The following is a 17,049-nucleotide window of genomic DNA, read 5'->3' on the forward strand; positions in this document are numbered from 1 at the left end:
CTGTTATAGCTAATATGGAGCCTCCTTCTTTACTTTACTGATCTCTCTTGTCTTACCTGAACACTGGCTATTTCATTACTGATTTTGCACTGCATTTTCTTGAGATCCATTCTTTTGATGGGCTGCTTACTATACATCTTTGTATGTTTTCTCCAGTGCATACAAAGTGGAGGTGTCCAGAAGTAGTAAGTATGTGACTGAGTTGAGGCCTTACTGTCTCAAAAGCAGGTTACAAGACCTTAGAAGTACTTGCTCAGCAATGCAGAGAAGTGGCACTCTCAGCTGAAGAGGCAGCTTTGAGTCATAAGGCTGGTGCACAGAGGGATAGAGGTACAGGGAAGTGGGAGAGTATGAAACTGGAGAGGGAAGGGCTCAGAGGACAGAAAGGATGTGCCCATACACATTTTCCAATGTGACTTTTAATGTTAAGATATATAGCTGCTGCTTTCAGTAGCACATACTTACCTAGTTCCGGTATCTATTAAAGAGCACGTGTTTGCCTTTGCCCAGATTGTTGTCAGTCGTAGGTCAGCACATATCCCAGCAGCAGTGACTTCTGAAATCATGCCTCATGCTAGAGTAGATGAGGGAAGCCATGGGAATAAAACTACAAATATTTTGAGCTTTTTAGTTCCCATGTGCTGGTAGTTGTTCCTGGATTATTGTTATTTGTATTTTTCGATCAGAACTGGGGAACTAGCGAATAAGTGCTGAGCAAATACATGGAAAGAAACAGTTTTTATAGACCTGAAATAAACCCTCTGGCCTGCTGAATGAGGAGAGAGGGAAAAATCCCAACTGGCCCATATGTGAAACAGTAAATGGGTCCACCATGGCCCACATGGAAAAATAAATAAAACCTGCTGAATTGGATTGAGTTTAGGAATGTGGCTCCTTTATTTTGATCCTAGGGATTAGCTCCCAGTCTTACCATAGCAGGGAGTCTGATCTTACTCTCATTGAGATCCAAAATCTAAATCCACATTAACACCATAGAACCAGGATCAAACCTTGACATCTAAAGTAAAAGCAATCCAGGAGCTTAATCAGCAAGTGCTGTGTGTAGTGTGTGTGCTGAGAGTCCCTGGGTAAGAGCAAAAAGCCCATTTCAAGCAGGTGCTGGAGAAAGATGACTCACATGCCATTGGAATCCCTTCTGTGGAAGCAGTGTTAGAATAAAGACACAATATCTCACCTGTTTCTGAGTTTTTAAGGTGAGCCTTAATCTGAGCTCAGATTTTAGTCTAGTGTTTTTGCATGTGCCGGATGATTTGGGGCTTATTCGTTTTCAGCTTTAGACAAAGATCAGCAATTAACTTCCAAAGAGACAGAAACAGTATAAGGGAAAGAAAAGATAATCGAAAATTCTAATTATAGATTTCAGGGTAGCAATTTCCCTTTATGTTTTTTTAAGAGTTCACTGCTTTTAACTGTGTGGATCCTACTGATTTAATGGAAAATGTACAGCATAACCATTTTTAAATGGGTTTACAGAGCCTTGTGTTTCTTTAAGAATATGAATTATATTCAACTGAGAATTGGAGACTTTTGGAATATATGGTTTTGGAGCCAGACCTGGACAAGCATAACTACTGTTTCATCAGAACTTAAAGCTGTCCTTAGAAGGAGGAGTCCCTTAGGGTTGGTTATGTCCCTTTTTCTTCCAAACCCTCATCTTTGTTCAGAATTCCAAAAATCTCACTTTTAGTTTTTCCTCTAGTTTACTTATTCTCATGAAAAGACTGCCCTAAGTCATAATTATCTCAGTCAGGTTACAAAAATCTGCTGTCAGACTTCTCGACAGGTCTGTGGGTCTGCAGATGTTGAGTGTTGCTGTGGCAGTGAACTTAGTCATCTCCTCTAATGCAAATAAAATGCTTTCTGGTAATATTGTCTCTGCTGCAGAGAAACACCAAATTTAGCACCCCCATGAGACTTTTGGACCATATCAGAGAGTGCTTCGGTGAGGGTGGAATGTCTGTAGTACTGCTAAAGGAATGTGAGGCATCCTGAAAAGGGATCAGCAGGGTCTGCCGAGGCGAGCAGAGCTCTCTGTGAGGAGGTGCAGGAAGCACAGCAGGACGACCCTGGTTGTTCTCAGGAGTATCAGTCCTACACACATCTGCACATTTGTAAACCTGGGCTGTGTCTGTGCAGCGTGGACTGCCCTTGGTTCCACTTCAGAACAGCGGTTGCATGTGTTCAGAACTGGTCATAATCACACTTTTATTTGAGGTTTTACGCTGTGACTGCTCCTTGGTTGTCGAGATGGGATACAATCCTGACCAAGTAAGGACATATGGGCCCCTCAAACCTGCTTTCTCTCAAATACTATAGAGCACATGTGAATTCAGTAGTTATTTCCTAACTTTAAAGATATATACACCCACTACCTTCTGGCTATCTCTAGCAATTCATCTGATGAAAAACCAAGATGCAAAAAGATATGAAGTGGTTCAGTAGTTAACATTTTTTTCCAGGACTCCTTAGCTGTATTATTGTTCTTACTGTAGTATTTTTCACCCTGGTGAAATACTCAAGTATGAAATTAATAAAGCTCATATTTTATTACATCCAAAATAAATTGTTGTATTTAAATGTCCTTCCTAGAAATTGACGATATAAAAACTGTAACATAAGAAGGTGTTTATTTCAGAAAGAATAATTGCAGCATTTGCTTGAAGTATCCTGAACATTTGGCAGGATTTCATACTTATGCTAAGGAGATGTAAACCAGAAGCTGATAATTTAGCATCTACTATAAGGGAGTCTGGTTTAAAGTGGAAAGAAACATTTTTCAACTATTTTTTAGTTAACACTAAACTCAACTGTTCTTCCCCTAAATATTGTATGAGTAATTCTGGCCCCAGTGTATCACTGACCTTCAAATCACGTTAGTTTCTGAATTTGCAAAAATGAACTTCTGCACCAGCCACTGGATGTGTGTTGGTGCCATCACTGAGCAGGGCATCTTGTGTGGGCTGTACCTGCAGCAGGCACATGTTTGCCAGTCCTGGCTTGCAGGAGATGTACAGTTGGGTGACGATGGAAATGGGAGACAGCACATTGGTACTTTGCCCCTTGGATGCTTCCCTCTTCCTTTTGTGGATATCCCTGTGCATACCCTTTCCTGAGAGCGCTGCTTTTGTTGGCACAAGAGACTCTAGTCTATTGATTTGACTGTTAACTTGATTTTCTTGGGCAAATCACAGATTTCCTACATTTGAAATGGAAACTAATAACTTTCTGCCTTTGTAAAATGCACTGAATTAAGTGGGTTGCACTTTTAAGTATGAAGAAGCCTTTCAGGCAGCCAAAAGCTGTTTTGTATTGACATGTCCTGCTCAGGGCTGGTTTGGTTTATAGTTAATTTTAAATTGAGGCTCTTACTGGAAGAAATGATCTTATATGGTAAGTTAGATGCAGACACTCTTTTATAACATATCCCTTATAGCTATTATATATTTGCTCTTAACTGGTCTGTAATTGGTTAAGGGTTAGTGTTAAGTAGATGATTTATTTCCTGTAAGTCCTGCCACTTATTAAAGTTGTGACCTGCAGCAGGAAATGAGGTGTGGGCAAAATGAGACTGAACAGCTGCAGATTTTTGTAAGGGGTAAGGACTACTTAGCAGATTCCTTATGTCAATTCAGTGATTAGGAAATAAAACTAGGACAACAGAGTGTAAATATGTTCCTAATACACAACTGACATTTCATTTGTTATTGTTAATAGCAAATCATTTTCCAAGAGCAAGAAAGATTTGCAGGTCCGTTCGTAGGTCTGAACAGTTGCAGAACATAGCAAACAGACTCAGTATACTGTACTTAATAAAATACCATACTGTTTTTAATAGAAAAATTGTGAAACCTGTGAAATATTTTCTTGGACACATTTGACAGTTTTCAGTGTAGTTACGTGATGTACAAATTCCCTGATGAAAGATAACTTCTAATACAGTGGTTTAATTTTCCTAGGGGAAGAAACTGTGATTGCTGTTCCACATGGGAGTCGCAGTGTGAGAATTACCCTGAAAGGACCAGCACACCTTGGTATGACTGAGCTGTTTTATGTATTTATACACAGGCAGGAGATAAAAACAGAACCTTGTATCTGAACTAATCCAAACTGTGGGAATATGGGTAAGATCATGACCTTGATACCTTGATTCCTCTTCCCATCTTTAATATCCAGCCTGGAGATAGTCCTAGAGAACACTGGAAAGTCTGCTTAGTAAAAAGAAAATGTATATATACTGATTACTAAACTGATTCTGAACTGATTACTTTCTAAACCAGGTAATTCCTATGTAAGATGTCTCAAATACATTACACTCTTGAGCAACATGCAAAAAAATTACTTCCAAAGGGTTGTGTGTGGAATCAATAACACTTGTATAATTCGGCACCAGATTTCTGTTGGAGCATCTGAGGTGGTGTAAATATTCCAGGTGAGGTCAAACTTGGTCAGTGAGTGGTTTTCAATGCTGAATAATCCAGGTACAAATGAAGTACAGAACAACTACACAAGTGCTATTTCCATGTAATTCTTTTGGTCATTACATGCCACCAATGAGAAACAGTTTGCTATTCTGTTAGACATATGTTTCCTAATATTTTCTGTAAGGTTGATGGCAGTATTTGTGGTGATTTCTTTACCCATAGGCCTAGTTTGCATAGAGAATTAATTATTTCAGTAGTAAGCTTGCCATACCAAGCAATGAAATAAACTGTTAATTTAATATTTTGAACAACTTTTTTATTAGCAAAAGTGGCAGAATTAATCTGAATCACAGAAATAAAAAGAACTTCTGAGATTTGTAAACGGAAGTCAGAAATGCGTTTTATTGGAAAAATGCTAATCTATTTGTTTGCTTTCAAGAATATATTGTTGCATTCTTTCAAAGAAAAAATTGAATAAAACTCCCACTGCAGAACAGCTCCAGAGTGAAATAACTTCCAGATATACTGGTGACATCAACAATGTATAAAGCTGAACTTACATTGAAATAAATAATATTCCTTTAATGCTGTTGCAGGGGATGTAGGAAGGAGTGATCCTGACCAGTTCAGGTCAGGACTCTTGGTCTTAAGTAGTTCTGCAGAAGGAAGTTGTTGTTGCAGTTTTGTATGAGGAAAAAGTACTAGATTCAGTGGCTCCTGGGGGATTTCTGGAAAGCTCCTGAGGAATGCAGCGGCAGCACGGTAACTAAGCACAGAGTGCTCCTGGCTTCCTACCCAGGGTGGTTCCGTAAAGAAGCTGTGGCTTGGCATCACCTTTGTTAGTTGGCTCTCCAGCTGGACGAGAATTGTGAAATGTTCCTTTAACCACTTCCCCCAGCACATCTGTTTGCAAATCTGGGAGGATTTAGACTTTTTTACCTAAAATTAAAATGACAGAGGTGAAAAACAACGGAGAGCTGGTGTGGGGAGAGAGGTGGCAATCGCTTCTGGTTTCATAGCCAGCTCTTGAAGAACCCTTCTTGGGGTGTGCTTTGGGACAACTTGCTTCTCCACCTTTCCACTCTGTGTTTGTTTGTGGGTGTTTGTTGCTTAACAGAAAATATCGAATGATCCTTTGTCTGCAAATTCATCGAATTCTGTGTGGACGTGCTGGTATAACTAAGGGCAGAATTAAAAAAAAAAACAAAACACCTATAATTACAGGTTCCATTTGTCAGAGATGTTCTTCCTGACTTGCAAGGAGTTGAATTTAACAGGTGAAGCAGGGACTACTTATTGTTAAAATTTATACTGCCTCCTGTTGCCTATATGTATTTGTTCTTCAAGTGAAGTCAGCAGCACCAGCAAACACTCGAAGAGCACTATGGAGTGTCTGGCACTTTTCCCTTTATCTTGTGTTCTGTTGTGCTTCATCCTGGGTTTATGATCTGCTCTTGTTCCAGGGAAACACAGCTGCTGGACTAATCAAAAATGGAAATGTGGTTGGAGATGTAGCATATAATGGATTTGAAACAAATGCTCTGAGCGTTGTTTTGCAATCAGCAGTTACTGTTTGAGTAACAACTGCATTTCTTTGGTTAGAAAGTGTTTTATTTGTCTGTATGGGCACTTTAAAACAGACAACAGATTAATCAGAAAACAAAGATGTTACTTTGGTTTTTTTTTTTACGAACAGGTCCCGCCTGTACTTCTGTCTGCTTGGGTTTTGTGAAAGATTTGGTGGAAAACAACCAAGTAATTAGCACAAAAATGGGTCTGAATAAAATGTTTCATTGTGTTGGTTTTGTTTTTGATTTGGACTGTATTATGGCTCTTCTAGCAGCTGTTTTAAAAGCATTAAAATCAAAAGAAAGACTGAAAGTTCCCTGAAATTAATCCTCCAGCAGAAGAAACAGGAAAACCAGAAGCTAATATTTTTACAAGTGGCTAATGCTAGATAACTGAGTTCATGAACTTAGGGAGGTTAAACACCACTAAAGGGAACTGATTTTTGTCATTTTTTTTCTCTGTTCACAGTGATTTGCATTAGGTGACAGTGTTTAGCTGAGCATCTGTGCACTGCTCTGTCTTTGACGGATGCTGAGAGGAAGACAGTGCTGCTTTCATTTTGAAAAAAATGCATGGTTTTTTTGGGCCCCTCTATTGTGCTGTCTACAAATTAATCACATGGAAAAGAAACAGCTTTTGAGTAGCAACTTGACTTGCTGCTTACTGCACTTTGAGCAGTAATCCCTGGGAATTCTTCCATACATCTCTCTACACAGTGAGGTATCTGCAGTGGGTTCCCCACTCCACGCTGCCCTACTCCTTTCTGCCACCAAGAGCATGGGAGCTTTTTCCTTGTAGGGCTTCCATGCACAGCTGGGCAAAGCATTTTTCCAAGGGGAAACATTCCTTTTGTTGAGGTAAGGGAAGTAACACACAGACACACAGTTATAGGTCTTTGGCACCAGTGATTGTCCTCTTAGGCACAGAAACAGGTGAGCACTCCAGAGAATTTCCTGTCCATGTGACTCTGCACATCTGGAGTCCTAAAGACCACTCAAGGAAATGTTTCCCTAACTTAGGATGGGGAAGCTTACTGCTGAAGTCAAACTCCCCAGCTCTCTAGGATAACAAGACCCTGTAAAACAAATTAATGTTTGGTGAATTCTTTTCTAAACCTTATCTATAAAAGAGTTGAGGAAACCTTTGTTCTCAGTTACTGCTCCAAAACCAATGAAGTAGTTTTTTGGGAAGGAATTGCTCCCTGATAAGAATCACTATGTTCTGGATGTGTTAAATATACTAGATGCTTCGTTTCACTCTGTTTTAGAAGCCTGTGATGACAAGCACTAGACACTACTGAGCAGGAGTGTATTGCATCAGAGGTTATCTCTTGTGCTGTGGAACAGCTTCTCATCTCCCTGTGTGACAGACTTCTGGGAAAATCTGAGCAGCTGTTCTAAGCTTCAGTGGTGTGACCTCCAGAGTAAGAGACCATCACTGTATAGCTAGACCTTGCTAGACATGCTTTGGATCCACATTTAGCATAGCTCTGATGTAAACATATGTCAGCTCTCAGGGAGTTATTGGGCTGTTGGTTGCTGAACAATATTCTTGGTTTCTGCTTAGGAAAACATGATTTTTTTTTTTTATTAAGAAAACTAGCAAAAAGACTCTAAGGAAATGCAGCTCAGGACACCAAATTAACATTTTTAACGTGTTTTTGCACCAGCTGGATGTCCTGCCTTGTAATCTTAAATGCTAGTTTTAAAGGGGTCCCGTACTCCTGAGTATCCTACTGACTTTATGTGGAATTGGAAGTACTTGAGATTTGCTGATTTTACTCTTATTCAACAAAATGAGAGAACAACAGACACCATGCATTATTACTCACTGTTAAGCAGTGTAAGTTTGGGGTCAAGACTTGCAGAAGCCTAATCCAAGAATGCTGAGTTACAGATATTTTAACAGGTTATTTTTTAATGCAACTAGGAAAGAAAACTTCCATGGAGGTGACGAACAAAATTATGTAGTAATCATCTAAATACTTGGGTTTTTTGTGATTTATTTATATCTACTTTTTCCTAATGGAAATGTGTTGGACAGTGGGGCACATTGGTTTCCAGAGATTTATTTTTTCTCTTTGACAAAGCACGTTTGATTCACCACTAGATTCATATCCCGTGATCAACATAAAGTCATTTCCTAGAAACATATCCTTCCTTAAACTTCCTTCCAGCCATGTATGTGATCTTTGTTATACCTGTGAGCACAGTGGAACCTAATGCTTAGAAGCTTGGGTTAATGTTGGTAAGGAAATTTAATTTATTCTATCATTTCCTTCCTTGCTTTGTTGGGGGTGCTCCAGAATGCATGTTTATTTAAAAAATATGAAGGAAGAAAACAGTAATGATGGACTGCAGCATTCAGAGTATGTTTTCAGTGCAGGTAAAACCAGATGCTTTTATCCTAATCTAGCCTGATTTAGGTAACTCTGTTTAAAGTACCAAAAAAGGCAAGGTGGTGGGAGAAAGAAAGTATTTATAGCTCATCAAAAGGTTCCTTTTAGCTTGCCTTGAGCTCATCTGAGATTCATGCCTTTCCCATGCAGTGCTCTGGTAGATTGTAACCAGACCAGTGTATTTGAAATCATGTATCTTGCTGTGCCTCTATGCTGTATTACGCAGAGCCCAAAATTCTGCCTTCATTCTGATTATCTTCCTTTAGCTTTGTCCACTCACAGTTCAGTCAGTTTGCTGGAAGTGATTTAATCCTAAAATGCTTCATCTGTCTTCTGGAGGTTGTGGGCTGTTAGTTTAATCTGTTTCCAAGGAGTGCAGAACAACTCAAAAAGGGTTTGCATCACCACCTGTTCTGGGAAAGGGCCATCCCTCCCTCTGGGATGGCAGCTGCCCACCTCCTGGCCCTTTTTCCTCCCATGGGAAATATTCAGAGTGGAGTTAATGACCTTGGTACAGTGATACAGGTATTGAGATGAGTGTCAGATGAGTTTGGCACCATTCAGGCTTCTGTGGAGACTGATTGTTGAGATTGCTTGACTTTTGAGTTGCATGGAAGTATGGGTTATTTTTCTGTATATTGATTCTATCAGTTTTGAGTTTCTTTCAGCTTTTCTGCTGAATCTGTTGATTACACCAAGTGCTATAAAGCATTTGGTGTAGGAAAAGCTGTCTCAGAAGTGCTTCTGATATGAAAGAATAGTGTGTTCAGACAGATATTCCTCTGCTGACATGTCTTGCAGTTGATATATCAGACTATCCTGAAGCAGCTAATATTCTCACAGATACTATGGGTGCTTTTAATGCACATAGATAGCTGTCACTTGCAAGGCAAAGTTATAAACATTACTCTCTGACTTCCTTGAAAACAAAAACATCCTGTTTAAGTTTACCAATTGCATGTTTCTTCTTTAGTTATAGAATCAAAAACACTACAAGGAGAAAAGGGAGAGCACAGTTTCAATGCTCCTGGAACATTTGTCATTGAAAATACAACTGTTGAATTTCAGAAGAGTACAGACAGGGAAATCATAAAGATCCAGGGACCTCTTGGAGCAGATTTCATTATCAAGGTGGGATGTGTGTATGTGCAAACTTATAAAGTATGTGCAGCAGGGTGGGTGGGTGTCCATCAGGTTGTAGCAGTGCAACAAAATCTTTTAGCTGGGAATTAAGGAATCCTAATTTCAGTCCAGAGTTCATTTATGCTAAGTAAATCCAAACAATTTAAAATGTTACAAGATTAATGTCTTTCCTGTGGTGGGAAGTACCACAGGATCTTTAACGGTAAAAATGGCCAGGATTTTTGTTTTAGTGTTACTGAAAGAATATCAGTGTGACCCTGTGCAGGGGATTGAGTTAATCCAATTGCAGACTGCCACCTACTGAACCTGAGCATTGCTTCCAGCAGTGCCCTATGATCTCCCTTAGACATTGCTGATCCAGCCACTGACCATTTCTAATCCTTTTAAATTTCTTTCTACCCAGACCACATACCAATGGCTTGCATCACACATTAAGATATTTATATGCAGAAACATATCAATATTTGACAACCAAAGGAAGACACTCATGCAGTATGCCATTGGGAATGACGAATATTTCAATATTATCACACTACTTGGCTTTATTGGTTACGTTGTAGAAATAGGATTTCAGTAGTTTTCCTTTTGCACCTTCAGTATCCCATGTGCAGTTAGACTTGCCTGGCTGTGAAACAGTGTGCTTGGATCACTTAGAGACTTCTCCCTGCAGCAAATTTAAAAATTTTTGCTGAAAAAGAAATAAAACAGAGGAATACCATTAGGAACTCTGCCATTCCAGGATAGATGATTGAGTAGTCACATTAGTACCTTGAATAATGTGAGGGGAAAAAAAAGCAAGATTCAAATGCTTAGCTATTGAGAACTTAATGGTTACTGTAGACTTTCTAGAGATTTATGCCTGTTACCATCTTACTCTCTGCACTGCTGTTATGTATGAACTATGATTTGAAATGACATGAACTGTTGAGTACAGTGCACAAATGTGTTTTAATGGAAATTTCTTCAGACCAGGTACTCTGGATCAAAAGAGAGCGTGGTTCAGTTCTTTTTCTATCAACCCATCAGTCATCAGTGGAGACAAACTGAGTTCTTCCCCTGCACAGTGACATGTGGAGGAGGTAAGTAATGGCAATTCTTCAGGAGTGGTAACAACTGAAGATCAAAAGTATCTGATTTACAACCTTTACTCTGCGTTTTTATTGATTAAATATTTGTGTTTCTTTGCACACTGGTAATTCTTCAGCAAAATAAATTACAGAATAGAAGGTAAGTAGGTTGGTTAAGCCAGTATCAGCATAGGGGTTTTTATATGTTATGTTACTTGAAGTCATGTTCTTCCATAAACAATGTTCATTTCAGTAAGAATGTTGACTAAGAAATAAGTATGTGACATTCAAAATGGAAAATCACAATCCATAAAGGATATTTCAGGAAATTAAGCAAAGAAACAAAATGAGATATTTTAAAATAAGAATAATCAAGAAATGGAGGAAGATGGTATTCCTGGCCTCAGTAGTAGACATGAGGGAGAGTTTTAAAACATTTTGTTGAGAAATTAATTACACAGAAAGCAGAATAAGTAAATAGAATTTAAAGAACAGCTACTATCAATACCTTTGATCTTAGACATTTGGTCCTAATGGTAGTTAGAGCAGCACATGGTGCACTGTAGCAGCTACTCCTGGTTTAAACACTGCAGCTTAGATGAAGTGTAGCTCAGCTCTGCTACAGCTCATCCAGCCCAGCCCACTGCTTGTCATGTCTGGTTCTGCAAAACTAGTGTGACCTCATGGTAGGAGGGGTGTGTGACACTGCAGATAACTATTTCCCTTCAGCCAGCATTACCCAGGTCACCTGCAAAACAGACCAGGATGCGAGTGATACTGATGTAGGGATTTTCTGGAGAGTGCAAATATGGTTTAAATAGTTACTTGGGACATGAATAAAGAGAGTGAGAGATGCTTAAAGTACAAGCAGAGTCTGGAGATCTTTTGATGGACCATCCGTTTTGGCGCTTGCACCTCCCTGTAATCTGAAATGCAGACGATATATGTGGATAATATGTAGTCCCACAGGAAACTACTGTATCTTACGAGATACTTGGCCTCATGAAGTGTGATTCTTGCTGGAGCTGTGAGTGGCAATACATATCCTCTGATGATTCCATCACACTGTGTTTATAATTTTTTTCCTTAACCTATCTGACAAGGGAAGAAGTATAAAGCCTCACAGTTACTTTTGAGGACTACATGTAAACACTGGATAACTCAAGGGACGTATTTACCTTCAAAGGTATTGGCTCAAATCCAGCCTTATTCAGACTGTTGTTATGGTTTGAAAATTATAGCTACATGTCAATCTCTTTGAAATTATCCAGGGATTTCGAAGCCCTACTTTGTAGCTGCCTACAATATGAAACTGGTACCTTTATCAGTGGGGCTTGGCAGTCCTCAGGGGGAACAGGGACTGAAGAAGCATGAAAACTAAGCTACTCAGTCATGAAAGTAGTAGTGTTAGGAACAGCATATTACAGAGGCTTGCAGGAAAGTTGTATTGCAGCTGCCTGGCTTTAACCTGTAATCTGAAAGTGGGTTTAGTGTCCAGATTGTCTGTTTGGCATTTTGTACTGGCAGTAAAAAAAGAAGTTCCTCACAACAGAGTCTTGGCATCGGAATCCATTCCTCACTTGCTTCTTGCTGCTTCTACATTTAGTTCTCTAATCTCCCTGTGTTGGAAGGGTCATCTCAGAAAGCACAGTCAAGCTTTAATGAGCAAGAATGGCTAAAAATTGTTTCTTCTGTTTGCAAGTGGTATATCTTCTGGGTCCTTTCAGTACTTTTAAGATCTGGAACATAGATGCTTTGAGCACTGGAACTGCTTAGTTCTTTATGGTTATCACTCTCATGCATGAAGACACTTTGGATCAGCCAAGAGACACACAACTGAAGCCATTGATATACAATACTTAGCATTTTTGGTAGACACTGGGACTTGTGCTGTTAGTTTATTGAGACTATTTGATTTTAATTCTTGTGGTTTCAAACTTTTTTTCTTTGCACATACCAGAACATCCTCCTCCTCCCCTTGGTTTAAGTCCAAATAAGCTTTTTTGAATGAGTCTTTTTTTCTTAGCCAAAAAAGAATCTAGTGGTTTATAAAACTCAGATCCCTTCTTATAACCAGTATCCACACAGAATTATTTTTTTTTTACCCAAGTAGTTCAAGTTTTCTTTTGTTGGCTCTTCAACTAGGAATGTTCTTGAAGCTGTTTCTTGGTTTTCTGCAGTTTCTTAGCAATGTTTTTGGATCTCATCTTCAATTCCTTTGGCTTTCTGTTTTAAGTATTTATTTTTTTTAGCATGAATGACTGTGTAATATAGCTCTCCAACATACATGGTAACTCCTCCTCAGGGGAGGGAAGTTATAAGTTGTAGAACATGTACTAGAACCATATGGCTTTGTAGGTTTGCCTTGTGACAGGTGAGCTGGTGCACTACATATATTCTTGTGTAATGTGAAAATATGTATGCCTTTACTCTTATAATACTATTAGAATAAAGTGCCAAAATCTCACCTAGTGTTAAGACAGGTTAATATAATTGTTATGCTGAATTGCCTTAAATGAAAGTCTGGTCCTTCATGTTCCTGCTCACCATTTCCTTGTTTAAAAGCAAGCAGAAAAAGAGTAATCCAGAAAATTAATTCAACGGGCATCACATTATTGAGAGCAGGGGACAAGGTGTTTAAATTTCTTTCCATAACAAGATTTAACTTTGCTTCTGCAATAGGTTATCAGCTTAATTCAGCTGAGTGTGTGGACATTCGTCTGAAGCGTGTTGTTCCTGACCACTATTGTCATTATCACCCAGAAAACAAGAAACCAAAGCCCAAGCTAAAAGAATGCAACATGGATCCCTGCCCCTCTAGGTCTGTATGACAAATAAATTTGTGTGTGATATAGTCAGTTACTAAGGAACAGGCAATTGTATTTACTTGATTTCAGTTCTTTTCCTCTTTAGGGCTACTTAATCTTAGTTGATTATTGCACGTGTTAAAGGCTGATACCGCTGCCAATAGATTTGAGGCACTTCTTCAGTGTTGCAGAATAGAACACTTTGCTTATACAGAGATACTGCAAATATCAATTTGTTTGAGGGCTAATTCTGCATTGTCTTTTGCTGAGTAGTACCGCACTAATATGAGGATTTTGTGAGGTTCTGTGAGGAGGACAGATTGCTTGCCTACTTTTGGATTTTTTGATGCTGCCATTCAGGATTTCTCGATAGCCAGACAGGAGCTCCAGTCAGCGCACAAGTTTTGCACATGGTTTAACTTGGTTCATTCATTTACCTACCATAAACATTTGATTCTTCATTGGTACTGTAGAGTTGACACTTCAAGAATCAAAGCTTGGGGCTACTTGTTTGGATTTTTTTAAAGTAGGAATTAAAAAAAAAAATCTTTCCAAGAAAATGTCCTTGTGGTACAAATGCCACAGGATATTAATGCCAAATTATAAAGGCTGTAGTACACATAAATTGTATTGAATTGCACTGCAGTATTTAAAACTAACTTTTGGATTGTCTGGTGAGGTTTCCTGGCTGTGCTAAAGAATCTTAAAATAACATCACAGTATCAAGTCCCAGAACCTTGCATTAACATGCCAGCTGGCTGAGCCAGAGTTATATGCAAGAAGAAAAGGAAACACTCTCAATGGATTTCATTTCCTATAGCTAAACTGTCCATTTCCTTTCATTTCTGTTGAACATAATTGTTGATAGTGACCTCTAACATTTATAGATGTGTAGACTTTCAAGATTTTTTTTTCCTGGAGAGTTGATCTCTGTATGGAGCAGAAGGACTTCAATAAAGCTTAATGGCAATGGGTGCCAAATGTTCCATAGCTGGAATGGGAAAATTAGGGAAAGAAAGGGTGTAATTATATTTTAACTTGCAAATTTAGTTTATACAGCCAGGAAGAGGGAAGTACTACTGGATATAATACCATATTTTTTAGCATTGGGAGTAAGGCTTTATGCTGTGTGGTTCAAATAAAAGAGCTCTAGAAGGGTCCTAAGCACCATTCAGGACCTATCTAGGATAAATCCTGTGATGTATTTGTTTCACTGATACTCATGTTCCTCAGCAGTCTTTGTTACAGATATAAGTAAATATTTTCTTGTTAATAAAGTGGCACAGATCTAAAGGAACACTGATAATAAATTTCTCTGCTGAGGGCTTGCTCATTTAATATTTTATGGTGGTATGAAATATAGAAACTGTGTGGTGAATAGTCCTCTATCCATACAGGAAAGGTAAGATCATACAAGTAATTGTTTAACATCAGGCTAATGTGTAATGAAGTAACATTCCTTCATTTCTCACTGGGAATTGCTTACTTAAGGCATGATCACATAAAAGCGTGTACTTGATGTACAATTTTGGGTATGAGAAATAATGATGCAATATTTATTTTTTTTGACAGTGATGGATTTAAAGAAATCATGCCCTATGATCACTTCCAGCCACTCCCTCGGTATGTATAAGCAGGATAGCACATGTGTCAGCATCAGCACAATTTTCACTGCAAACACACTACTTGAATACTAAGATAATGAAACATCTTCTGATTTTTTGCTACACAGGAGAGCAAGTTTAAAACAGTCCTGTAAACATTTCTGAAGCCTGTGATTCATTCAGTATGTTCTGGATGATTAGCTTAGCAGTAAGAGGTTAATATGCTCTTCTTGAAAATACCAATGTGAAGTCTTAAAATAAAGAGTTGTCCCCCTAAGCCGCCTTCTGCTGTAATACTGAGAAGAGCATGTTCTTTAAATTGCATGTGTGAATTCTTGTCTTGAAAGGTTTTTACTTTAAAGCTGCATGCAATTTTTTAGGACAGATCTCCTAGACAGGACTCCAGAATTTCTTTTTCCCTTCAGAGGTCTGATTCTTCTGGTTTTTTTATATCTGTAGTCTATTGACATCAAGACTGACATGTCACTTTCAAGATACTGAATTGTCTGAATATGTCTTGTCAAAAATGAAGTCGTCAGAGCACAGCTTGTTGCCTTTTTTGTTGTTGATTTTTTTTTTTTACCTGAAGCAATTACAAGGATTTAGAACTTCTCTGGAAGCCTTAGATGTTTTGTAAAGAATGTTAGGACTAAAAGGCATCGAGCCACATTTATTGTTAATGTAAAGAATTATAGTTGGTGAAGTTAGATGCATATTTATCTGAGCTGAACCTCTGCTTTATTAGGTCATGAAATGAATAATGTGTATTTTTCTAAAGAAGTAAAGATATGAAGTAATAAGAATGAAATCATAGACTTGCACGGCTCAGTGGAGCTACTGATTACAGCTGATATAAATGTCATAGTTTATTTCTGTAGCAATTTGTCCTTGTGGATCTGCTGTCCTGTGATGTACTTTGGCTTCAATACATAGACTGAACTTTTTTTCCTCTACAGCTTTATCCTGTAAAGTTCTCTAATTGTATTCTGTGTCTCTCCCCTTCCATTTCTTCTGCCAATTCCTTTGTACTTCAGATCTCTTCTGGAGCTCAGCACAATGTATTTACATGAGTATTTCATCTTCTGAACCACTTAGGGCTTGGAGACCACTCGGAAGAGAAATTTGATCCCCCTTTCTGTGCTTTACTGTGCTCAGCACGTTTGCATGACACCGTGGTGAGATAGATTATGTCTGCGATAAAGCTGTGGGCAGGTTCTCTTATTTCAAACTCTAAGAACTACAGACAGAGCCCACCTCATTTCAGCACCTCGGTGTGTCCTGTCAGAAGGTATCATGGTCTTCCTGTGAGATGCTTCAGAGTAAGGACTGTAAAATAGCAGGCGGCCAAGCAGGGCTCAGAGTTGGTGCCAGCAGGAACGAGGGAGGAAACAGGCTGTGTTCTGCTGGGAGGGCTCATAAGGAAACACAACAAAGATGTAGAAACAGCTTTTCTTACAGGAATTTCTGAAAGAAAACAGCAGCTGAAACAGACGGTTTGTTTACCTGCATCGTGAGGTGACTCTGGTCCAGTGCAGACGCAGGTCTTGCTCCCACGTAGCAGGATTTGTCTGTGCTGTTCCCTGTCAAGTAACTGGAATGCATTAGCCTGTGCTGGTTCTGCTGGACTTCTTCCACCTTTTTCTTTTTGCTTTTTCTTTTTGCTTTTTCTTTTCTTACCTGTGTCTTACATGCTGACCCAGGATTGGTCTTGCAAAGCGGGCGGAAAACCAAAGTACTGTAGATACACTGGAGCAAAGCTGTACAGGCTCCTTCACCTCACCCAGCAGTCCAACATCACACCTCCTACATAACACGAGGGCCATGTGGAGGGCTGCTCTGCAGTCCCGTGGTGTTTACCACTGCTTTCCCATTCACGCAAGGAAGTTGTGGGAAAGTCATGGTGCGCACCACAAAATCTTGAAAGAGTTCTCCTGTGGCTAGAGTTGTAAATGCCCCACTGAAATATTTTTACAGATGGAGAATTCTTTTGAAATAAATAGAAAAATTTCCCAGGATGAA

At 39.0% G+C, this 17,049-nt stretch overlaps 1 protein-coding gene across 6 annotated transcripts in view; it reads left to right on the forward strand.

Moving 5' to 3' along the window:
* The window catches only part of ADAMTSL3 (ADAMTS like 3), a 174,663-nt gene that overhangs the window by 104,912 nt on the left and 52,702 nt on the right, over positions 1 to 17,049 (forward strand). For all 6 annotated transcript variants that reach the window (XM_064668927.1, XM_064668926.1, XM_064668929.1 and 3 more), the window contains 5 exons: positions 3,978 to 4,052; positions 9,383 to 9,540; positions 10,520 to 10,631; positions 13,302 to 13,440; positions 14,999 to 15,049. In XM_064668927.1, the coding sequence (XP_064524997.1) occupies positions 3,978 to 4,052; positions 9,383 to 9,540; positions 10,520 to 10,631; positions 13,302 to 13,440; positions 14,999 to 15,049 (535 nt within the window). The remainder of the gene's footprint in view (positions 1 to 3,977; positions 4,053 to 9,382; positions 9,541 to 10,519; positions 10,632 to 13,301; positions 13,441 to 14,998; positions 15,050 to 17,049) is intronic.

Source organism: Pseudopipra pipra, chromosome 12 (assembly GCF_036250125.1).
Source record: "Pseudopipra pipra isolate bDixPip1 chromosome 12, bDixPip1.hap1, whole genome shotgun sequence".
Classification (NCBI taxonomy): domain Eukaryota; kingdom Metazoa; phylum Chordata; class Aves; order Passeriformes; family Pipridae; genus Pseudopipra; species Pseudopipra pipra.